The 22,099-nt window shown below is 32.9% G+C and overlaps 3 protein-coding genes across 3 annotated transcripts; 1 reads left to right on the top strand and 2 right to left on the bottom strand.

The window, feature by feature from the left end:
* The first annotated feature begins 1,206 nt into the window (after positions 1–1,206).
* On the top strand, positions 1,207–12,394 carry LOC106770103 (pleiotropic drug resistance protein 2). Its single transcript, XM_022785657.1, has 20 exons — positions 1,207–1,900; positions 1,997–2,117; positions 2,341–2,486; positions 4,017–4,101; positions 4,606–4,896; positions 4,997–5,087; positions 5,362–6,262; positions 6,344–6,504; positions 6,623–6,726; positions 6,804–6,969; positions 7,368–7,502; positions 7,722–7,867; positions 8,203–8,535; positions 8,645–8,935; positions 9,099–9,182; positions 9,267–9,400; positions 9,508–9,735; positions 10,092–10,263; positions 10,335–10,589; positions 11,786–12,394. The coding sequence occupies exons 1-20, from the start codon at positions 1,527–1,529 to the stop codon at positions 12,053–12,055; spliced, it is 4,488 nt and encodes a 1,495-aa protein (XP_022641378.1). The 5' UTR covers positions 1,207–1,526; the 3' UTR covers positions 12,056–12,394.
* Positions 12,395–13,316: 922 nt separating this feature from the next.
* LOC106771565 lies at positions 13,317–14,882 on the bottom strand. Its single transcript, XM_014657557.2, has one exon. It carries the CDS (start codon positions 14,201–14,203, stop codon positions 13,631–13,633), a length of 573 nt encoding a protein of 190 aa, XP_014513043.2. The 5' UTR covers positions 14,204–14,882; the 3' UTR covers positions 13,317–13,630.
* Positions 14,883–15,018: 136 nt separating this feature from the next.
* Positions 15,019–18,969, bottom strand: LOC106770836 (zinc finger protein ZOP1). The gene is made up of 5 exons (XM_014656655.2): positions 18,766–18,969; positions 17,963–18,163; positions 16,859–16,934; positions 15,636–15,731; positions 15,019–15,553 (listed from the first exon to the last, which is right to left on the bottom strand). The coding sequence occupies exons 1-5, from the start codon at positions 18,772–18,774 to the stop codon at positions 15,222–15,224; spliced, it is 714 nt and encodes a 237-aa protein (XP_014512141.1). The 5' UTR covers positions 18,775–18,969; the 3' UTR covers positions 15,019–15,221.
* Positions 18,970–22,099: the final 3,130 nt, after the last annotated feature.

Here is a 22,099-nt window from a genome sequence, read left to right on the forward strand (position 1 = left end):
ATAAAATTATACCCGAAACCCGACCTGCTACCCGTCGGATATCCGCGCCTAAAAAAAATCCGCGAATTTTTTTCAACCCGCGAATATCCGTTGGATATCTGTTTTCAACCCGTAGATTTTTTTCAACCCTGTTGGATATTTTTTAAGATTTTAAATGAAATCCAAAATTAAATTGCAAAAAAAAATTCAAATAATATTTAAAACATATATCCAAATAAATTAAATGGATAAGTAAATAAAAGTTAAAACATAAATTCAAATTAATAAAAATTAAAACCTAGCTTCTTAAACATAACATAAGGAAGGATAAAAATGTCTTTTCAACTTTTTTAGCGGGTAACGGGTATCCGCGAGTCGGATAGTGTAGTACCCGAACCCGACCCGATTATAAGCGGGTATTAAAATATCCGCTACCCATGGGTAACGGATAATAAATATCCGCGGATACTAATTATTGCGGATTTTAGCCACGAATATCCACAGACGCGGATTTTTTTGCCATCCCTAATTAGGCCCATCTAAAAAGAAAATACAGGACAAATCTGAAACAATAATTAATTAATAATTAATATGAACAATAACAATTATTAATGGGCAATTAATAAAGATAATAGCCATTAATTAAAAATTAATAAAAGTAATGAAAGTCATTTATTAATAATTAATGAATTTAATTATATACTAAGGTCAGATAATTATGACAAAGAGTTGACATTTCAACATGTATCCATTCACATGACTTAGACAAGAAAAAAAAAGAACTTGAACAAAAAAAGAAAGGAAGAACATAACTTAGATGATAAAAGATTAATAGGAAATCTACTCTATTTAATAATAACTTCTATAGAAACTATATGAAAACTGATTTTTAATTAATTGATGGTGTAAAATATCTTACATAAACAACTGTATCCAATGAATTTGAAGTTGGAAAAATATCCATTGAAGTCATTTGGATAATTATTATTAATTTGCAAAATAATGCCAGTTGTCACCTCCTAATTGTGTGCATGCTAAAACCAAATAAAAAAAGAATGTAAAATCTTATCATTAATAAAATATTGAATTCAGAATTTTTTGTCTCATTGAATCACTCTTAGTTAATGGATTATTACACTCGTCGCAATTTTCATAGTCGGCCAAATAGAACCCTATAATTAATAACAAGTTTTGACATGGTATGGTTTGGTAACAATTGCAAGCTACAAATTTATCATAACCTATTTCTTTGTCCACATCACACTTTGTTTTCACCTTCTATACTTTCACCTACATAAACACTTCTTCCATAGCAAGATTTTTCTGTGATGCCAAGTAGTAATATTTGCATCTCATCAGAGTGATTCCATGATTTGGAAGCCAAAATGGTTCCAATTTCCTTGTACCACCATGTTGGAACATGTGAGTGAGAGTGGTTAATCACTGTTTCTATCAAAGTTCATTCATTTAGTGTTTGAAGAAAGGTCACAGAGAGACACTGAGTTAGAACTACAACACTGACAAAAGGGAGGCATAGTTTGATTGATATGGCAACAGAAGAAGAGGGTGGTGTTGGAGGAGATGGTGTGAGGCCAAGGAGTGAAGGAAAGAGGAGTTGTTCATCATCAGCAAGGTTTGATGAGGCAGTGAATGGAGAGAATGATGTGTTCCATAGAGGTGTAAGGGAAATAGAAGAAGAGGAGGAGCTGAAGTGGGAGGCTTTGAAAAGGCTTCCAACATATGATAGAATGAGGAGAGTCATTTTGAAGCAAGTTTTGGATAATGGAGGAGTGAACTATGAAGAGGTTGACATCACCAAGCTTGGAGTGCAGGAAAAGAAGCATATCCTTGAGAACATAGTAGGAACTGCAGAAGAGAACAATGAGAGTTTCCTCCGTAGGATGAGGGATAGAATTGATAGGTACCCTTTTGAATGTTTTGGTCCTATATACTCCATCTGTGTTCTGTTCAAACCTTTCCTTTGTTTGTTTGATCTTAGTTGCTTTTGTTGTTATAGGGTAAGCATTGAGATTCCCCAGATTGAAGTAAGGTATGAGCACTTATCAGTTGAAGGGGATGCATATGTTGGAAGCAGGGCACTACCAACACTCTTCAATTCTACCATCAATGCAATACAGGTATGTTCAACAACAAACAAGGTTGTTTTTTCTATTACATGTTCTTAGTTTTTCCAATCATGATTAGTATTTTACACTACCTAATATCCTAAACATGATATTCAATAGAGAAAGTATTCAGTGATTTCTTAACTGATGATTTTATCAGTTTTCTGTTCTGGTTTTTGCAACATGTAGATGAATTACATGCTTTGCATAACATGAATCTGTTTTTTTTCACCAGGTATTGGTGAATTATCTTGTAAGCCTTCTGTTTGGAGTTTTGGGATTTCTTCAGATTTTGCCTAAAAACACAAAGGCTGTGAAGATTCTTCAAGAAAAAGTTGTCGAGATTCTCAAAGATATTAGTGGAATTGTGAAACCATCAAGGTACCTAATTAGTGTATAATTTCAATCTTTATAATGTGCATATTCTACAGGGTCTTGTGTATCTCACTAGACATGATAAGGGTTTGATTCTATTCATTTTATTTTAGGAATATGTAGGATTTTAATACCTAAATGATAAGATTTTAAATTTTGTTATTCATTTTCATTTTTCTAAGATTTTACTGGGTTCCAATATATTCAAAAGAACCCATCACACAAAACTTTTAATTTTAATTTATTTATATATTTTTAAATAAATTATATTAAGTTATTAATTATATTTAATTCTGTACAAATAGATAAAAAAATTAACACTAATAATTAAATTATATTTTTAGTTAATTTATAATATTAAGTTTTTTGTTGAATTATTATTATTGTAATACAAACTATTTACCTACCAAACCAATTAATTTTTATTTTTAAAAATGATAGTTTAAAATAAAATATTTAATATATATGTTTCGTAAATGAATGAATTCAATGCATCTAGTCATCTTGCTGCTTTTGTGTAAAAGTTTGGACAGTGCTAAAGTTGAAAAATTGACCACCGAGATCAATTCCAGAAGTGAAGTAATTTTTTTTTCTCTAAAGTTAAACAAATTAATTATCCCTCAACTTAAAAAAATTAAAATATATTTAGTTTTTAAAATTTATGTCACGTAATTAAATTAAATTTCAATTTTGATACATAATAATTTGATATGTAAATTACAAAATTTGCCTATGTTTAACTAAAATATAATTATTTTTATTTATTTTTTAAAATTATAATTAATAACTTTGAAAACGATTTAGTGCGTAAATTTATGATTCCATCCAACACTTAGAGGGTTACATAACACCAGATCTGATCAAAATTTATCAGTTTTTTACTTTATTATTTTTCTAATTTAATTCATGTTATTGTACATATATGGATTAAACCTATTTTAGTGACTCTAAATAATAATTTCCATACGTGTAATTATTAGAAATGGTTATTCTTCATTATCGTCATGTTTCCATTTAAGTATACAAATTCTAATATTCCTCATATCATATGTACCAATTTATGAATAGAAATTTGAACAATACCATATGTGAACCAAATTTGACATCAAAAGGAGATGAGGGTAGATTTTGTTTTGGTTAATGCATATTTTATTTAGATTATTTTATAAAAAATATTTTTGTGACAATTTTTTGTTTTCAAAAAATTATAAAATAAAATTTAAACATGTTTATAAATGGTTTATCACTAAAAATAAATTATAGTATATAAAAAATATCAAATATTTTTATAAAATTGAGTATCTTGAAATTAATATTGATGTGAGTCATTTGCTAAATGTTTTGGTAATTTGACAATTAAGGCATAAGAAGTAAGATAATTATTGCTTAATAAAAAGATAAGTAGGTAATTAATCCATTTATCAAATTTATTGCTATATTAATTCCTACAAGTCACTTTCAAAAAGTCCATCACAAACTGTAGTACCTAATTGATTCTTTTAGTAACTAAATTTAACTTTCTTTCTGTCTCTGCAGAATGACTCTGCTTTTGGGACCTCCAGGATCAGGAAAAACTACATTTCTGAAGGCACTTTCTGGAAAAATGGACAAGGATTTAAGGGTTGCATATCCTCTTCTTCCCTTATTTTTATCAATAATTCATTTCTTTGGTGTCTAACAAAATTTATTTTTTTTATGGGAATTCATAGAAATACATAAAATAATAATAAAAAAAATGCTCTTTTTGTCATCCCAATGAAAAAAGAAAATTCATTAGTACCCCAACAATATATATCATGTTACAGTTTATTACACATTTGGTAATGCCTTGAAAATTTTAAAAATTTGTTACACTGCTCAAATGCTTCCTCCATCATCCTATACACAAGACTCTTTTTCCAAAAAAATGTATGTTTAGTTTATATAACATGCTTTGTTATTTTGTATAGAAAACTCTACTAATGAGGGAGGTTCAGCAGGAAAGGAAGATTTTGATTAATGAGTTGTTCACATATCACTATGATATTAAGAATGATAATGAATTGTAAAATACCTTTTTGCATAGTTAACTTGAGATTGTAGAGTTGATTTGTGATATGAACTCCATGAGAGAATTTCTGGGCAGGTGTCAGGAAGAGTCACTTACTGTGGTCATGAATTGTCAGAGTTTGTTCCCGAAAGAACATGTGCATATATCAGTCAGCATGATCTTCACTATGGAGAGATGACAGTGAGAGAGACACTGGACTTTTCTGGACGGTGCCTGGGAGTAGGAACAAGGTATGATATGCTGGAAGAGTTGTCGAGACGGGAAATAGCAGCCGGCATTAAACCAGATCCTGAGATAGATGCTTTCATGAAAGCCACCGCAATGGAAGGTCAAGAAACAAGTCTTGTTACTGATTACATTCTAAAGGTTTGGTCACACTTGTTTTGAATCATTTTCCTTGCTAGTCACAGGTATAGGCCACCAAACTTCAAGTTCTGTCATCTGACTTTTTCTTGCAATGCAACAGATTCTTGGATTGGAAATATGTGCTGATATTTTGGTGGGAGATGAGATGAAAAGGGGCATTTCTGGTGGACAAAAGAAGCGTTTAACAACTGGTATGTAGATACAAAATTTCACTCACAAGCATCTTGTTATACCATAACTTCGAATTAATGTTACATTTTTGTTGTGTCTGACGATTTCTAAAATGTGCACGTTGTACTGTATTTGTGTCCTATGCTGTGCCTGTGGTTTCTAGACTATGGTCTAGATGATTATACCATGGAGTTTTGAGAGGAAAATTATCTATGTAATATTAGATTAGATTCCTTTGCAGAATCATCCATTTTGCAGTTCTCATAAACAAGAGCTTACATAACATGAATGCAGGTGAGATGTTGGCAGGCCCTGCAAAAGCATTCTTCATGGATGAAATTTCAACTGGTTTGGATAGTTCAACAACCTTCCAAATTGTGAGGTTTATGAGGCAGATGGTCCATATAATGGATGTTACCATGATAATCGCTCTTCTGCAGCCTGCACCAGAAACATATGAACTTTTTGATGACATAATATTGCTTTCAGAAGGTGAGATTGTCTACCAAGGTCCCCGTGAGAGTGTTCTGCATTTTTTCGAAAGTGTGGGCTTCAAATGCCCAGAAAGGAAAGGAGTTGCAGACTTCTTACAAGAGGTAACTTCCAAAAAGGACCAAGAACAGTACTGGTTCAGAAGGGACATTCCTTACCAATATGTCACAGTGCCTGAGTTTGTAGCCCATTTCAAGAATTACAGTATCGGTCAGCAACTACATGAAAAGATTAAAGTTCCATACGATTCTAATGAAAGCCATCGCGCTGCATTGGTGAAGGAAAAGTATGGCATCTCCAAATGGGAACTCTTCAAGGCATGCTTTTCAAGAGAGTGGCTTTTGATGAAGCGCAACTATTTCTTATACATATTCAAGACTTTTCAGATTACTATGATGGCTCTGATTGCCATGTCAGTGTTTTTTAGAACAGAAATGAAGCATGGTCAACTTGAAGGTGCAGGAAAATACTATGGTGCACTATTTTTCAGCCTCATCAATATAATGTTCAATGGAGTGGCTGAACTTTCAATGACAGTCATCAAACTTCCCATTTTCTACAAGCAGAGAGATTTATTCTTTTTTCCAGCATGGGCTTTTGCATTGCCCATTTGGGTTCTCAGAGTTCCTCTCTCTCTATTGGAATCAGGATTATGGGTCATCCTCACTTATTATACTATTGGCTTTGCTCCTGCAGCTAGTAGGTACGCGAATACAATATCTAGATACTGAGTTTCTCAATGGCATTGAAATGCAATAATTGGTTCACTTATAACCTGTCACAGGTTTTTTCGTCAGTTATTGGCATTCTTCTGTGTGAATCAAATGGCTCTGGCCCTATTCCGCTTTATTGCTGCAGTTGGAAGGACAAAAGTTGTGGCACACACACTTGGTTCCTTCACAATTTTACTTGTTTTTGTCCTAAGCGGATTTACTGTTTCAAGAAGTAAGCAACAGTTATTCTTTATACTATCAATATCACATACTCCAGATATTTAATATTATCTCTTTCATGTGAAATTGTCTCATTTAAACTGATTACTCCAACCTCTGTCCATTTATAGAGGATATTGGACCATGGATGATATGGTGCTATTATAGTTCACCTATGATGTATGGTCAGAATGCAATAGCCATCAACGAGTTCCTAGACAAAAGATGGAGTGCTGTAAGATCTTAGTGTTTCTTTGATCTTATAAACACAAGATCATTATTAATTTGTTGCTGATTCTTCACTTTTGACAGAAAAATATTGACCCAAGGATCCCTGAGCCCACAGTTGGGAAGGCTTTTCTTAATGCTAGAGGCATTTTTACAGAAGACTATTGGTACTGGATATCTGTGGCTGCCCTTATAGGATTTTCTTTGCTTTTCAACATTTTTTTCATTCTGGCTCTAACGTATTTGAATCGTAAGTTTCATTACTGTATTGCTTTGTGTTACATTACATGCTTAATACGATGTTTTTTTATATTGTTCTAAAATTTCTGTCAAATAAAAAACAACATATTTTTCCTATTAGGTGGGGTCAGGTTACATGGATCATATGATGGATACAACATAATTTCCTATGGTAGATAGGCAAATCATATAAATCTAAATCTTCTTAATAGAAGAATTTGTGATAGATTTTTTTTTTTGAAGTATAAACGAAGATTAGCAAGATGCTTATTTTTTAAACATAACAAAAAATAAAAAAACCAGACAGAAAACCAGATCAAGAGAGCATTGCTCCATGGTAGAAACTGACCATCCTAAAAACCATTCTATTGAAGCATCCTCTGATATTGCTTTGAAAACAAATTGCAGCCTTTGGAAATTCAAAAGCTATTATAATGGAAGATGAAGACCCAAAGAAAAGCACATTTGCTTCATCCTTAGTAGAAAATATGGCAGCTGGAACCACAGAGCACAGTTCAGCTTCAGTTGGCAATTCGTTTGAAGGTAATGTTTGATTTTCTCTTCAAATAATCAGCAATGAGATCATAAAAAGACAACATTTATATTTTACATAAACTACTTTATACCCTCCGGTAAAAAAAATTGTCACTAGTATGTTGTATGTTAAATATTGATTGCTTTTGTCTATACACCTAAATGTTTGAGTAATGTGCCATTCACATATATTGGAAATAAACACAAAGACAGTTGTAATTATTACAGGTATTGATATGGAAGTAAGAAAAAGTGCTCATAGCTCAATTCCTAAAGCTCCAGTGAATACAAAATCAAAGAAGGGAATGGTGCTGCCCTTCAGGCCTCTGTCACTTGCATTTCAAGATGTGAATTATTTCATCGATATGCCACTTGTAACCTCCAATTCCCTCCTCTAGTACCACTTCAATCATACCCTCTAATTCTAGATAAAATTTTATACAATTTTTTTATCATTTTCTTTGATTTTTTGCATATTCCTGGCCATGCCAGATTTTCCCCCTTGCACTGAAACAAAATTTCACCATGATTCCATAATTAGCAGTTGTGTATGTGTGTCTCTAAATGAGACAATTGACACCAAGAGTCAAATGCACTTACACCACCTAATAACTTTCTGTAGAACATAAAATTAACCAATCTAACTGCACATAGAAACGAACTGCATAGAGACCTTCAAAAAGATAACAATTTGGTAATTTGTTGTCAGGAAATGAAGAAACAAGGAATTGAAGAGAATAAACTCCAACTACTAAGAGACATAAGTGGTGCTTTCAGGCCTGGGATTTTAACAGCATTAGTTGGTGTAAGTGGTGCTGGGAAAACCACCTTGATGGATGTTCTTGCAGGAAGGAAAACAGGTGGTTATATTGAGGGGAGCATCAGCATATCTGGTTATCCCAAAAACCAGGCAACGTTTGCTCGGATCAGTGGTTACTGTGAACAAAATGATATACATTCCCCAAATGTTACAGTCTACGAATCTCTTGTGTTTTCTGCTTGGCTGCGTCTCAGTAACGAGGTTAATAAAGAAACAAGAAAGGTATGGTTTTCTTTAAGCAGTTTTCATGTTAAACTTCCTAGCATTGGCTCTTTATGTGTCTGTCTACTTTGAAATGTCACAGTCTACTAATTTAGTTCCTATTTTACAGATGTTCATTGAAGAAATTCTAGAGCTGGTTGAGCTCCACTCAGTGAGGCATTTCATAGTAGGCCTTCCTGGAATAAATGGCTTATCAACGGAGCAGAGAAAGAGGCTCACCATTGCTGTAGAATTGGTTGCAAATCCTTCCATTATTTTTATGGATGAACCAACAACCGGTTTAGATGCTAGAGCTGCAGCAGTTGTTATGCGTACTGTCAGAAATACAGTGGATACAGGTCGAACTGTTGTCTGCACAATTCATCAACCAAGCATTGATATATTTGAAAATTTCGATGAGGTGAATACTGAAATCTATTTAGCAGTAAAACCCCACAAGAGTTTTATAAAGTCAATGTCTAAAAAAACTATTGAAATCTTGGGAACCAATGTGGGAGTTTATTTTTTGTAATGGTTTTTAAGGCACGATACTCACTCACCCTTGAATTACATCTTTATGTCAGCTGCTTTTGATGAAGATAGGTGGACAAGTGATGTATGGTGGTCCCCTTGGTCGGAATTCTCAGAATCTTATTGATTACTTTGAGGTAAACCTCTGCTGTTATAATGTCTAAATTTTTTGAATCAGTATGTGCCAGTAATCTCACTAATTGTGAATGAATCATTCAAAGGGTATCACAGGAGTTCCTAAGATTAAAGATGGATATAATCCAGCTACATGGATGCTGGAGATCACTGCTTCTGCTTTTGAGTCTCAACATAATGTGGACTTTGCAGAATTATATGCTAAGTCAGACCTTTATCAGTAAGTGGCACTAGTGGTTGTATTTGTAGAAATTCCTGCTTCTTGTCCAAATTTATCTGTACTTTCTCATGATGTTTTACACAGATACTTTGATAACCCTTTTCCAGAAAGAACCAGGAACTTATTAAGGAAATATGCACACCAGTACCTGGAACAAAGGACCTTTACTTTCCCACTAAATACTCTCAGTCATTTGTTTCTCAATGTAAAGCTTGCTTCTGGAAGCAGAATTGCTCCTATTGGAGGAATCCAGAGTATAATGCCATCAGATTCTTCGTCACAATAGTTATTGGTATCATTTTTGGACTTATTTATTGGGACAAAGGAAAAAAGACGTAAGTTGAAAAGCAATTTCACTCACAGATTAGTACTTGTTAACATCTACATTATTTCCAACTTCAAAAACAATGACACGGTTTTATCCAAGAGAACTTAGCATTATTGTGCACCACATGCTTACCCCAAGATACCATTCCTGGAAACACTAGATTTGTTGAGGAACTACTTATTTCGGAACCTAAATGGTGTGGTAGGCCTTTGAACAGATACTTCAACTTTAGAGTTGAAGAATGAACATGTTTTCTGTCCATGGTAACAATTGCATATAATTTAGATAGGTAACAATAAGACCATCAATAAGAACTCTTGTTTGTGCATGATAAAAAATTGACAGTAAATATAATTTCTACAGTCAAAAGGAGCAGGACCTGTTGAATCTCCTTGGAGCTATGTATGCATCAGTATTTTTCCTTGGAGCCTCCAACACTAACAGTGTTCAACCTGTTGTTGCAATAGAAAGAACAGTTCTATACCGTGAAAGAGCCGCAGGAATGTACTCAGAATTGCCTTATGCAATTGGTCAGGTAGAAGAAAGCATCTATTAAATAAATTATCAAAGTTGGACAATTCATTAAGAAAAAGCACTTTTTTGCAGGTAGCAATCGAAGTAATTTATGTTGGAACTCAGAGTCTAGCCTATTCCATTATTCTCTACTTGATGATTGGGTTTGAACCACGTTTTGAAAATTTTTTGTGGTTCTATTACTTCATATTCATGTGCTTTATGTACTTCACACTGTATGGAATGATGACTGTAGCTCTGACACCAAACTATCAAATTGCTGCAATTGTTATGTCCTTCTTCATCAATTTCTGGAACCTGTTCTCTGGTTTTCTTATCCCAAGAACGGTATGTATGTCTATTACAACAGTTATCACACACACATGTATTCAGAATATATATTTATTATGTATCCATCCTATATTAACTCTGAAAAATTTACTCCTCCTTTTAACATTTCATTTTTTTCTTAATATAATTGTTATGATAAGTAATTAACGTTTAACAGTTAGATAAAGAAAAAAAAGTAAAGGATGAGGATGGGATGGGATTTGAGTAACTTGTTCTCTTCTTATATATATTGGAGATCCTAGATTGACTAGAGATAAAACAAAATTGTAGTATATACGTAGGTACAAATTTTATCCTATAAGTCCGTTTTTAAGAGTTAGATCTAAAGTTCACTTCAAAGAGATGTTATCAGAATTTATCTTAGCAATGTTTATTCAGCCATTTCTGCTACCTCCAATCAGACCACCCACAGAAAAATTTTGTTTCTTTCATCAAGCTTTTGTCTATATAAATTAGTTATTTAGGAAATGAACTTGTCTAACATTGGTAAGGTAAACTTGTTAGCATGTTAGTAGTTTCAAGGACCAATTTGTATGTGCATTAGGACTAAAGAAACACAACTAGTCACTTTCATGCAGAAGATTAAATTTTAACTCAAGAATATTATATGATGGTGTCCAGACCCAACTAAGGTTCTAAATTGCAAAATTGCAGTTTTGTTTTTGATCCTTGACATAGTGAGAAATTGTGAATAAAATGACTATTGCAGCATGGGAAGCTAAAGAGCCTCGATATCATGGTTGAAATCATGGTAGTAGACCAATTTTTAAAACCTTGGACCCAACCAACAAGGTTCATACTGTATGTGAGATCCTAGAATAAAAAGTGACCCTTTAAGGGCATCAATGAATCCTTGAAAACGTTTAAAATTTCAATTTGTTGGAATTGTTTATCCTGAGGTAGACTCTGATATCAGAGTTGGAATATCATTTCTATTGAGATAGACCACAAACTGATGTATGAGTTGTTCATAAGATATTTGATACCATTTTCATCATAAAACCTTAAAAGACTCAATATTTCTTGGTCTTGTATTTCTCTTTTACTATTCAACTTTTTCATTTTTATTCAATGTAAAACTTTCAACTCACTTAAATTCCTAACACAATAGACCATTTTTATGTAGCCTAAGTGCACTGTTTAATTTATTGCCTTTTGGTGAAAGTAAAAGTTACTTTTCATTCATTATGCAGCAAATTCCAATATGGTGGAGATGGTATTATTGGGGGTCTCCTGTGGCATGGACAATATATGGATTGGTGACATCCCAAGTTGGTGACAAAAATAGTCCCATAGAGGTTCCTGGCTTTAGAGTGATGACAGTAAAAGATTACCTTGACAGGAATTTGGGCTTTCAGCATGACTTCCTTGGAGTTGTTGCATTAACTCATGTTGCTTTTTGCCTCCTTTTCGTTTTAGTATTTGCTTATGGCATCAAGTTCCTTAATTTCCAGAAAAGATAGTCAATCACACAGGAATGAGTATGAAATTGTTGAGCAGAAAGAGTTATCTGTAGGACAAAGATGCATGGTTTTCATCATTGTTTATGTTGCAATTTGATTGCTATCACTTATCGATTTCCTTGATTTGTAGGTGTCTCCTAATTGAGGGGTTGAATGTATGTTTTTAAGTAAACTCATACATGAAAAATCAGTGATTATCAAACAAAAAAAACTTACAGCACTAAGATCTTGTGTTTATAAGATCAAACTAACACTAAGATCTTACAGCACTCCATCTTTTGTCTAGGAACTCGTTGATGGCTATTGCATTCTGACCATACATCATAGGTGAACTATAATAGCACCATATCATCCATGGTCCAATATAATTTAGTCATTTAGTCTATCACGTATTACTTTTATTAAAAATGTGATTAAATTAGAAGGATACACATTCAGTGATACATTTGAAAATAAATATTTTCGTGCAAAACACTCGAAAATTTTGGTGTATGTGTGCAAATTTGACTCCTGGAAGATTTTACCATTTTTAGTGGTTCTTAATATGCACAAATTAACATTAAATCTATTAATAATCTCTATTTTGGTATTTATCCTCCAAATTGGTAGAACTGATCTTTTCACTAACTTACTATTTATAATAGTTAATATTTATTTAAATTTACTATTTTCTTTCATTAGTAAAAAAAAATCATTTAATGACTTAAATTAATCACTAACTTACTATTAATTGTTAATATTTATTTGAATTTACTATTTTCTTTTATTCTTAAAAAAAATATTTAATGACTTAAATTAATGACACTCACAAATCATTCTTCTAAAAAAGACATGATCATAAATTTGTAAATATAATAATTTTTTTTATGAAAATTTTAGGAGAATTATCATTAAAAATAAAATGAAAAAAAAAAAAACACAAAGAAAACAATGATTATTAGACTAAGACAATCCTTAAAAAGTTAAAAACATACAGAAGAAGGTTAAGCGAATCACCAATGGCTTGAACATTGTTATGGAGTGACAACCACAGTATAGTTAATCAATGATCAATAACGTCTCAAACCAAAATTATTGGAATTATTTTATTCTCTGTTTATATCTGTATATTTATGATCATATATTTTTATAATTATATTTCTTTTTTATATTGTTCTGAACAATTATATATATCAATTGTACTCTCTCTTTATCATTCAATAAGAAATACAATATTTCATTCTTTTTCTTTTGTAACAAAACTTGCAAAATTGTCTAGTTATTAAAATTTGTGTCAAATACACAAACCAAATTCACCATAGCATACACTATATACGCATAAATCATTGGCATGGAGAATACAATTATATGATGAGAAAACTAAATTCTGCTTTTGCTTGACACAGCACAAAGAAAAGAATAAAAAAACACAAGCAACATATTAGTAAAACATGGTTATTCAAACATATTAAGGATATAAGATATGATTAGCGTGCTTAACAATGGACACAAGTGGTTCTATTCTAGCAAGGCACAATGGTTCTGAACGTATGTATTCTCCGGCACTCAACAGGTTTGATACTTTCAGTACCAATATTAATCTGAATCAGATGATGATGATGATGATGAATCTTTGGGTTTGGAAGTTTTTTTCTCTATTTTCTTTCCCTTCTTCCCATGTCTTTCTTCCTTGTGGTGGTGGCTCTGGTGAGACTCAGTGGAGAAATCTGAGATATCCAGGTGCACACCAGGGTCATTGGCCTGATAACTTCCACCAAACATGAGTGAATTGTTGATGGCTTGGAAGTTGCTGTTAACAAAGGTGCTCAGTGCCTCTGGCTCATCACCATGAGAATGGGTGCCTGATTTATCATCCAACTCACTTCTCATAGTGGCACCATTGTTGTTACCTGCAAGGGTGACCATGCTCAAACCATGTTCCTCATCCTTCTCCAAATGGTGGTGGGTTGAGCCTGATTTGTGAAAATCAGTGGCCCTGTGAGTGATTGCAGAGACCATGTCCCTAATGTCTTTATTCAATTGCCTGTGCTTCTCTCCCTCAGATGGAGAGGGATTTGGCTGCACAGGTGAAGGCATTCTTTTTAAGGTAAATGAAAGAAATTGTTCAGGGAAGTGTGCTATATTTTCTGTCAGATTTGTGTTCAACATGAATGTGGGTAAGCTTATATAAGGGAGCTGAGGTACTCTATTGTGGGGAATAAAGTGAATAGAATGACTTGAATGGCAATAAAAGGATATTCATCTAATCAGCAGACAAAAGACGAAGAAGGATTACTTGACATTGGGTTAGCCTATTATGCTTACACTTTGTGCTTTTATTGCCATCAATGATCTATGTGAAGGAAAATAACAACATTTTCAGGTTGATTTAGAAGCTAAGATGGACAAGTCATTGTCAGGTAAAAGTCACAAAGACCTATAGCCTTTAGCATCCAACTTTTTCTTTTTATATCCTCCTACAGAATTTTGGAAGTAAATATGGGTCACAACTTCCCGTATTTAAAAACTTAAGTCACTACCTTAGATAATCTGAACTGAAGTCTGGTATACTTTTTTTGTGCAGAAGAAATGCACGTTAATGACTCTGGCTCGAAACAAAGCATTCAAAAACCCAATTGGAGAATAATCCCCCTGCCTTTGTATTCTGAACCAAAATAACATTAAAATTAAATGCCAATGGTTCCAACTGCTCGAACAATAACTTATCCAAAATCATTGACAGTTACTTGATAAACACCAGATTTGGTCTTGTGTCTATGACTAAAAATACGATTTTAAACAAATAATATAGCTGATAAGAAAATGCATTCATAAAACGTTGTTATATTATTTTCCGTTGTGAAAAATTACTGGAAATTCAAAATAAATATCTTGATTTTTCCAAATGTTCCTCAAACAGGGAATTTATTTGGTTTCATCATCCTAATAAAGACTTCGTAATCCTCCTTTTCTCCTCTCCGAGATAGAAACAAGGCAATTAGCATATATTGCAAAAACAAAAACAGAAAATGGAGCAGTTACATTGTACAAGGTAGAGTCACATGGAAAACAATTGGGGAATTAGGACCCCACCTTAATGACACAGCATAAAGGAATCGGGCTAAAAGAAGAACGACCTCATATTTTTGGGGGAAGCCATGTCTGCTAAGGTAAATTTGCATAGTTATTAGTAAGGTTTGCTGTAAAGGCCAAGCAAGGGTTTTTCCCTCTCCTGCACTCTTTTCCTTGCAGCCTCTCTTGCCTTGAGAGCTGCTTTTTCTTCTTCAGAGATAACTTTGGATTTTTCATTAGGTCTTTTTCTCTTTCCGACTGCAAGAGATGAAGGAGCAGCTTTCACATTTCTTTTAGGATTCAAAGAAGTTGTAACTACTGGCCCAGATGAAGATCCATTTTGAAATTTATTTGACTTGTTTTCATCTGATTTCGACTTTGATTTTGACAAGGACTTAGATGTAAAGTGAGGGGAGACATATGCTTCTTCCTTTGTCACCCACTTGCCTGTTGAAATATTTTGAAGTAAATAGCCATCAATTATCATCATGATAAATTACATGTATAGACAGCAGTTCTAGTGTCATACCAATGGCATCAGAGTAGTAAAATCCCGACTTTGGGTCATAGCAAAATCCGTTTGTTTTATGATAATAATAGCCTGAACTGCTGTCAAGCTCCCATTCTACACAATCATGAAGTCAAAATTAGTTGAGATACAAAACCAATACACTAACAGTGCAATACATGACACTGACTTCTGTTGAAGTATATAGAGCTGGATTTGTATCACGAAGCTACATGTATACATTTTTGGTATCATGACCTTAATTTTATTCGTATTACGTAAAAATGTTAAAGTTAAATGTTTAAAAACAAATGTGGCCCTCAATTGTTACTACAGGAGATGCAGTTGAAAATGCAACAGCAGTTGATCCATTCCCATATCTTTTTCCACACTGAACAGGAACAAAATTTTACATTTATGTTGTCAATACAAAAAACTACCAACACCATGAACAGTTTCAGAAAAAAAAAATCAAAATTCTTTTAAGGAGAAAAAAAATTGAGTGTAAAAATAGACTTATTCTGCTCTTCCAGTGAACCTAGTACGCTACACCATAATAACATTGATTTCAACATTTTCTTGTCCTTTTACATATCTATGGTATTATTTACCAAAATGAAGGAAAAAGGACCCACAGGGGGAGGAGACTAATCATAAGTCTTAGATTTTATATTCAAGTTCTTTTGTGAGGAAAAGAATTCCACTTTATTAATAGAAGAAATTAAGTAGAACACATTTTAGAGATGCTTTATACCATTGATTAAATTTCTCCCGAGAGAACTAAAATTTGACAGAAAAATAAATAGACTATTTACCCAAAATTCTTAAATACACCAGGTTACCAATCCTTAAAGGGTTAGGACTTATTTTAATCACATATTATGAACTACAACGCCTAAATCTACCACATGAAATTAATATTAGTTAGGACAACTTCCAACTACCACCACTTTACGCAAAAAAGAAAAATCTGGTCTTTTAAGTACAATTATTACTGATCATCTTAGGAAAGAACTGTGGCACAATAACTTCTTTGAAAAACAACAATTATAATTAATTTCAGGAAATGGAGCTCTCCTAATCGAGTTGTCTCCAAAATTATTTTTCTATGCAGAGGACAACAATTTATTCCCCCATATATGATCTAAACAAAGACAGAATTTCAAAACAATGCACCTGAATAAGAAGATTAATAACTAATCACAACTCTATCAATAGAAATAAACAGATTTTATACTTACAACCTTGGGAATCCAATTCAGGTGATTCTCTGGCTTCCTCAAATTTTGCTTTATCCTTTTGATAGCTACGCTGTGCTTTCTGCATTTGAATACAAAAGAAAAAAAAACAGATATAACAAAATTTATATATCTCATCTTTGAGTGTAAATATGTAACAGAACATACAATGCTCTTGAAACTCAAATATATCCAATTTGAAAAGAAGTGAAGCATAGGTGTGAATTTCCTGCAACTTCAATTTCCAGATAATTCTCAATCTTCAGATACAGTAAACGTTTCCCTTGAAAAATTATTTTAGGAATCCTAGAACCCTCTGATCAAGTATTTTGTTTGGATTTAAGTCAAGAGAAATGCTAACAACATACTTATTTTCCCTCTTTTGAATACATTTTGACCTTTGACAGTATTTGCATAGCTAGCATTCCTCTAAAACGAATAAGTATGCATTATGTTATGGGAAAATTTTCACTCATTTATTCTAGCATTGTAACGAAAACTGGATCATTGTTACTAGGGAGAAAATTTTTAAAAAAGTGTGTGAGAACCGCTTATGTTTTCTGACTTTGCAGCAGTCCATTTCCACAACTTCAGGCTTGCATTTGTGGCTTGAGTAAAGAACGTAAAACAGTATGGATGAATGAACAGTTCATGATTATGTTATTTCTTTTTTATGAATTTTCACTAGCAGATGCCTCTATTCATAGAAAGCCCAAAATATGCAATCTTTCAAAAGTGTTCAAATCAACTGCATGAATGGATCAAACCCTCACTGTTGTCTGTCTTCTACAAAGGATTTTACCTTCAGCTTGAATACTATCTTGGGTTTTAAACATTGGTTTTCATATTAGCTATCATTTTCCAACTTAAGAATGAAATTCAAAGAAGCTTCACAAGTTTATGTAAATTCCCTAGTTTGATAACCTTGTTGGTCCTTATGCATGCCTGATTTACTATGTTAATAAAATAGATTACTAAAACACCTCAATAATTGTGCCAACAAGTCCCGTTCAAGCTTTATAAAAGTGGTATCAAATAAACTTTTCCAAGCATGATGAATGCAGAATAAATATCAATAATATAAATATAAATAAAGAGTAAAACCCTTACCGCTTCGATCTGTTCAATGGCACGGGCTGTTTCTTTCTGTTCTTTCTCCTTAGCAATATTTTCTTTTCTCATAGCAGCCAGCCTCTTGGCAACATTATCTTTGTGGCGTTGACCAAGCTCATGATTCCTAATGCTCGAAGGGTTGTTTGATATATAAATTTTGCAAAAGTCGCACCATTTGTTGCCCTGGCTGACCCAGTACTGAAAACCATAAAAAGGAGTAAAGAAAAGCCCCCAACTTCTCAGTGCATCGAAACAATTAATCAGCCACAAATAACAACTCTGACCTTCACATATAAGAAAACCGAACATACCACTGCATCTCAATAACCCACCTCCAAATGCTTCTCTCATGATAGTATAATTCACACACAGCCAACAGTTCTTCTAAAATATACTTACTACATGTTTGAAATACATACTTAAAAGAAATTAATTCTTATTTTTTACAAAAGCACTCTCATGAAACTACAAATAATCAGTTTTTCTCCAAAATAAACCGACTTAAACATGAACTTGTAATAGTCTCCTACAGTCCTACCTTCTGATTCCCAATATATTATTACAAAATCCAAATATTTTTCACATTAATTTGGCTTTTAGGTATAAGAAGCATAAATTCATCACATACATCTGGGTGGTAATTTCGATTATGTAAGGGGCAGAAGTACTCAAAGAAAAAAAGACTTTGATGTCATTTGCGTGCAGGAAAATAAACTATTAAAAAAAAAACTATGTGAAGAGTGCATCAGGATGATTATGAAAACCATACAATGAAAAATCGCGGTGATTAACGCGTTTACCTCAGTCATGGCAGCAAATTAGGGTTGCGAATCGACGAGGCAAGAATTAAACAATAATTAGAAGGTGAGAGGTTCCTGAGTTATGCTGTGAAGTGCACTCTAATCTCTTCAAATTTCAAAAACCTCCAAAAAGTAAAGCAGAGAGTTTGTAAACAAAATAATGTCAGCGACTTAGATGAAAGAGAAACAGAGAAAGGAAAGAAAGATGACAAGTTTTTTTTGTTCAATTATTATGCATGGAAGGAAGTGTTTTATTTTCCTGTATGTACCCCATAATTTCCAATTGCACCCCCTATTTTTTAAAATATTTCAATCTTTATAAAAGGTGACTTTTGGATTACTTATTTTAAAATATTTGGAAACAAGTTCTTTAGAATTTTTGGATTTCAGAACCGAGTCTTAAAAACAGGTTTAAATGCATTTTAGAAGTTTTTCAAAATAAATGTTTTTGGAATATATCAGATGTTTTTTCGGAAAAAAGTTTTCTATAACAAACTTTTTAAAACATATAAGTTGGATGCATTCTAGAATAGGATTTTCAAAACAAAATTTCTAAACTAAGATCTGTAGAATAAGATTTCTACTACAAGATTTCCAAAAACATATATGATAGGAGCTTTTTAGATAACTTTCCCACCACCCCATCATTTTATTCTCTCTTTTTCTTCTTTTTCCTCCTAAAGAATGTAGTGCTGATGGAATATAGATATGTAACAGCAATTGCAACAACAAGAATGAGAAATGGTTAAAACCATTTAGGCGTCCCTATTTTCGTAAGGTATTTCCAATTTGGTCCCCTTCTTTTAAACCTTCCTAATTGAGTCTTTATAAGTGTTAATTTGAAACAAATTAGCCCCTGCCGTTAAAAATTGTTAACAGTGTTAAAATTGTGCAAAGGTGAGTAGATGACGTGGTTAAAATTCTCCTTTTGAAGTGTTAAAATTGTGCAGAGGTGTTAAAATTGTGCAGAGGAGAATGGGAAAAATTTGAACACCTCTGCACAATTTTAACACCTCAAAAGGAGAATTTTAACCATGTCATCTACCCACCTTTGCACAATTTTAACACCGTTAACGATTTTTAACGGTAGGGGCTAATTTGTTTGAAATTAGAACTTATAAGAACTCAATTGGGAAGGTTTAAAAGAAGGGTACCAAATTGGAAATACCTTACGAAAATAGGGACGTCTAAATGGTTTTAACCTTAATCTTTTTGTATTGTAGAGTCTGAGGTGTACTTATGCCCAAGGGGTCAAGCAGCACCCAGGTTATCCTCCTCACTCGTCTACTCAGGTTGTTCTCACAGGCCGTCCTTTCAAGTTGTCCTCTCAGATCGTCCATCCACCCAGGTCGTTCTTCTGGGTCGTCCACCCAGGCTTAGGTTGTGTCCAATACAACCTAAAAATTTGTATTAAGTCCTTAATACAAATTAAGGTGTTATTGGACCGTCATTGGCCTACTAAAGATAAAAGTTCATCACAACTAGTATAAATAAAGGTCTCATGTATGACTTTAGGATCATTATGCACAACATATGCATCCTTGTTGTGCTAACCGTTCGGCTACATTACCGACTTGAGCGTCGTAGTGCCTTTGATAGGTACCCAACCACACGGCTTGGACGAGAAGGAGAGAGAGCGAACAATGTAACTTGGATGATGGAGGGCCACTTGGGAGCCCATCCGGACTTCAAGACAACTTGGAATACTCTGAGTAAAGGACTTCAACCCCATGGAATGCAAAAAGAAAATACCACTAAACCCACTAAAAGCTCAAATGATGACCCATAAAACAGTTTACAGATTGAAATTGGACAATTTCTTACATATGCACCCGGTGGAGATAGTTAAAGAGAGCTTCAACAATACCTCGAGACGTTTGTTTTTAATTTTTTTAAAATGTTTTATTATTTTAATGTTTGAATAATTTGGTAGATAGTTTTAATAGTTTTATTATTTAAAATTTATTAAAAGTTTCTTAGATTTCTTTTTAATAATGTTATAGATTATTATGAATCATGTTAGATATTAAGGGGTGAATATTATGTTATAGGTGTCTATACTGTAAATGAAATAATATACTTATGATTGGATTCTCAAGTAAATTCTAACTTCATATCAAATTTTTCTTATTTTATAAACATACTGGTGGAGAGAGATTTGACAAATAATTTTATAATGAATGAAATACTTACCTCTGGTGATGACTTAATTCAATAGGTAGAGGGATTGCACATAATCTAGGGTTCGTTGTGATAACTATAAAATCGAATAAGCTACTAGTAAATTGGGAAGACATTTGTCTTACTAGGATGTGAAAGAAGTGAAAAATATAGGAAATACAAAACTAATTTCTAGCCCAGGATATATGACACCTGAAAATGTAAGTATCTTTTTAAGTTAAGGGGCAAGTCATCTTCTAATGGCGATAGATGGGTATTGAATGTCATATGTGGATTTCACCTGATGCAGTGAAATTGTTCAACGCATTTAATATTGTTTTGTTAATGAATTTGACGTATAAGACAAACAAATATTGATTGCCTTTACTTGAGACTGTTGGTGTGACATCTACAGGGTTGACTTTTTCAACGACATTTGCATTCAAAGGAAAAATCTGTGCAAAGAAGGAGAGTAGCCATGATAGAGTAGTTTCATCCTATTTGTCACCCATGTCGATGTTGTTGATGTCATGACTAATAGTCATTGCGGGTATAGATGCATTACTATGTCATTAGGGCTGGGAGAAGAGTCATGGTCTCTTATCTGACATGATCTCTACAAAGAACTTGATCAATAGTGTGATGAATATATAACACTACTGGAAAGCTATGAGTGACTTGAAGAACTGAGGAGGTCTTTGCTAGTCGAGTCACAATCAGTTGTACATATTCCTATATTTAACATCATATTTATTATTTCTTTCCTTTTTGTTTGATAATAATTTCTTTAATTCCTTACAAGCTAATGCGAACAAGTAGATGATTATACCAGACATTGGTTATGCAATTGCTAATCAATATAATGTCATCTTAGTCGGTATGTCATATGGTCAGAATTATATTATCTTTCCACTATATAGCATATTGTCTTCTAATATAGGACTACATCAATTAATTTGTATATGACACATTTATGAATGTCATTTCGTCCAGGTAATATTATTATGTTTTATTTTCATTTAAAAATTATTTATATATACTAATATTAATTATACAGGTTCAACTATAAGAAGATTGTCCTTTGACTATGGTTGATATCATATACTCAACCCAATTATTATTTTGAGGCACCAACACATGATCATCTTTTTATACAAGTAGGATGCATTTAAAT

The sequence above is a fragment of the Vigna radiata genome, chromosome 8 (genome assembly GCF_000741045.1).
Source record: "Vigna radiata var. radiata cultivar VC1973A chromosome 8, Vradiata_ver6, whole genome shotgun sequence".
Taxonomy (NCBI): Eukaryota; Viridiplantae; Streptophyta; class Magnoliopsida; order Fabales; family Fabaceae; genus Vigna; species Vigna radiata.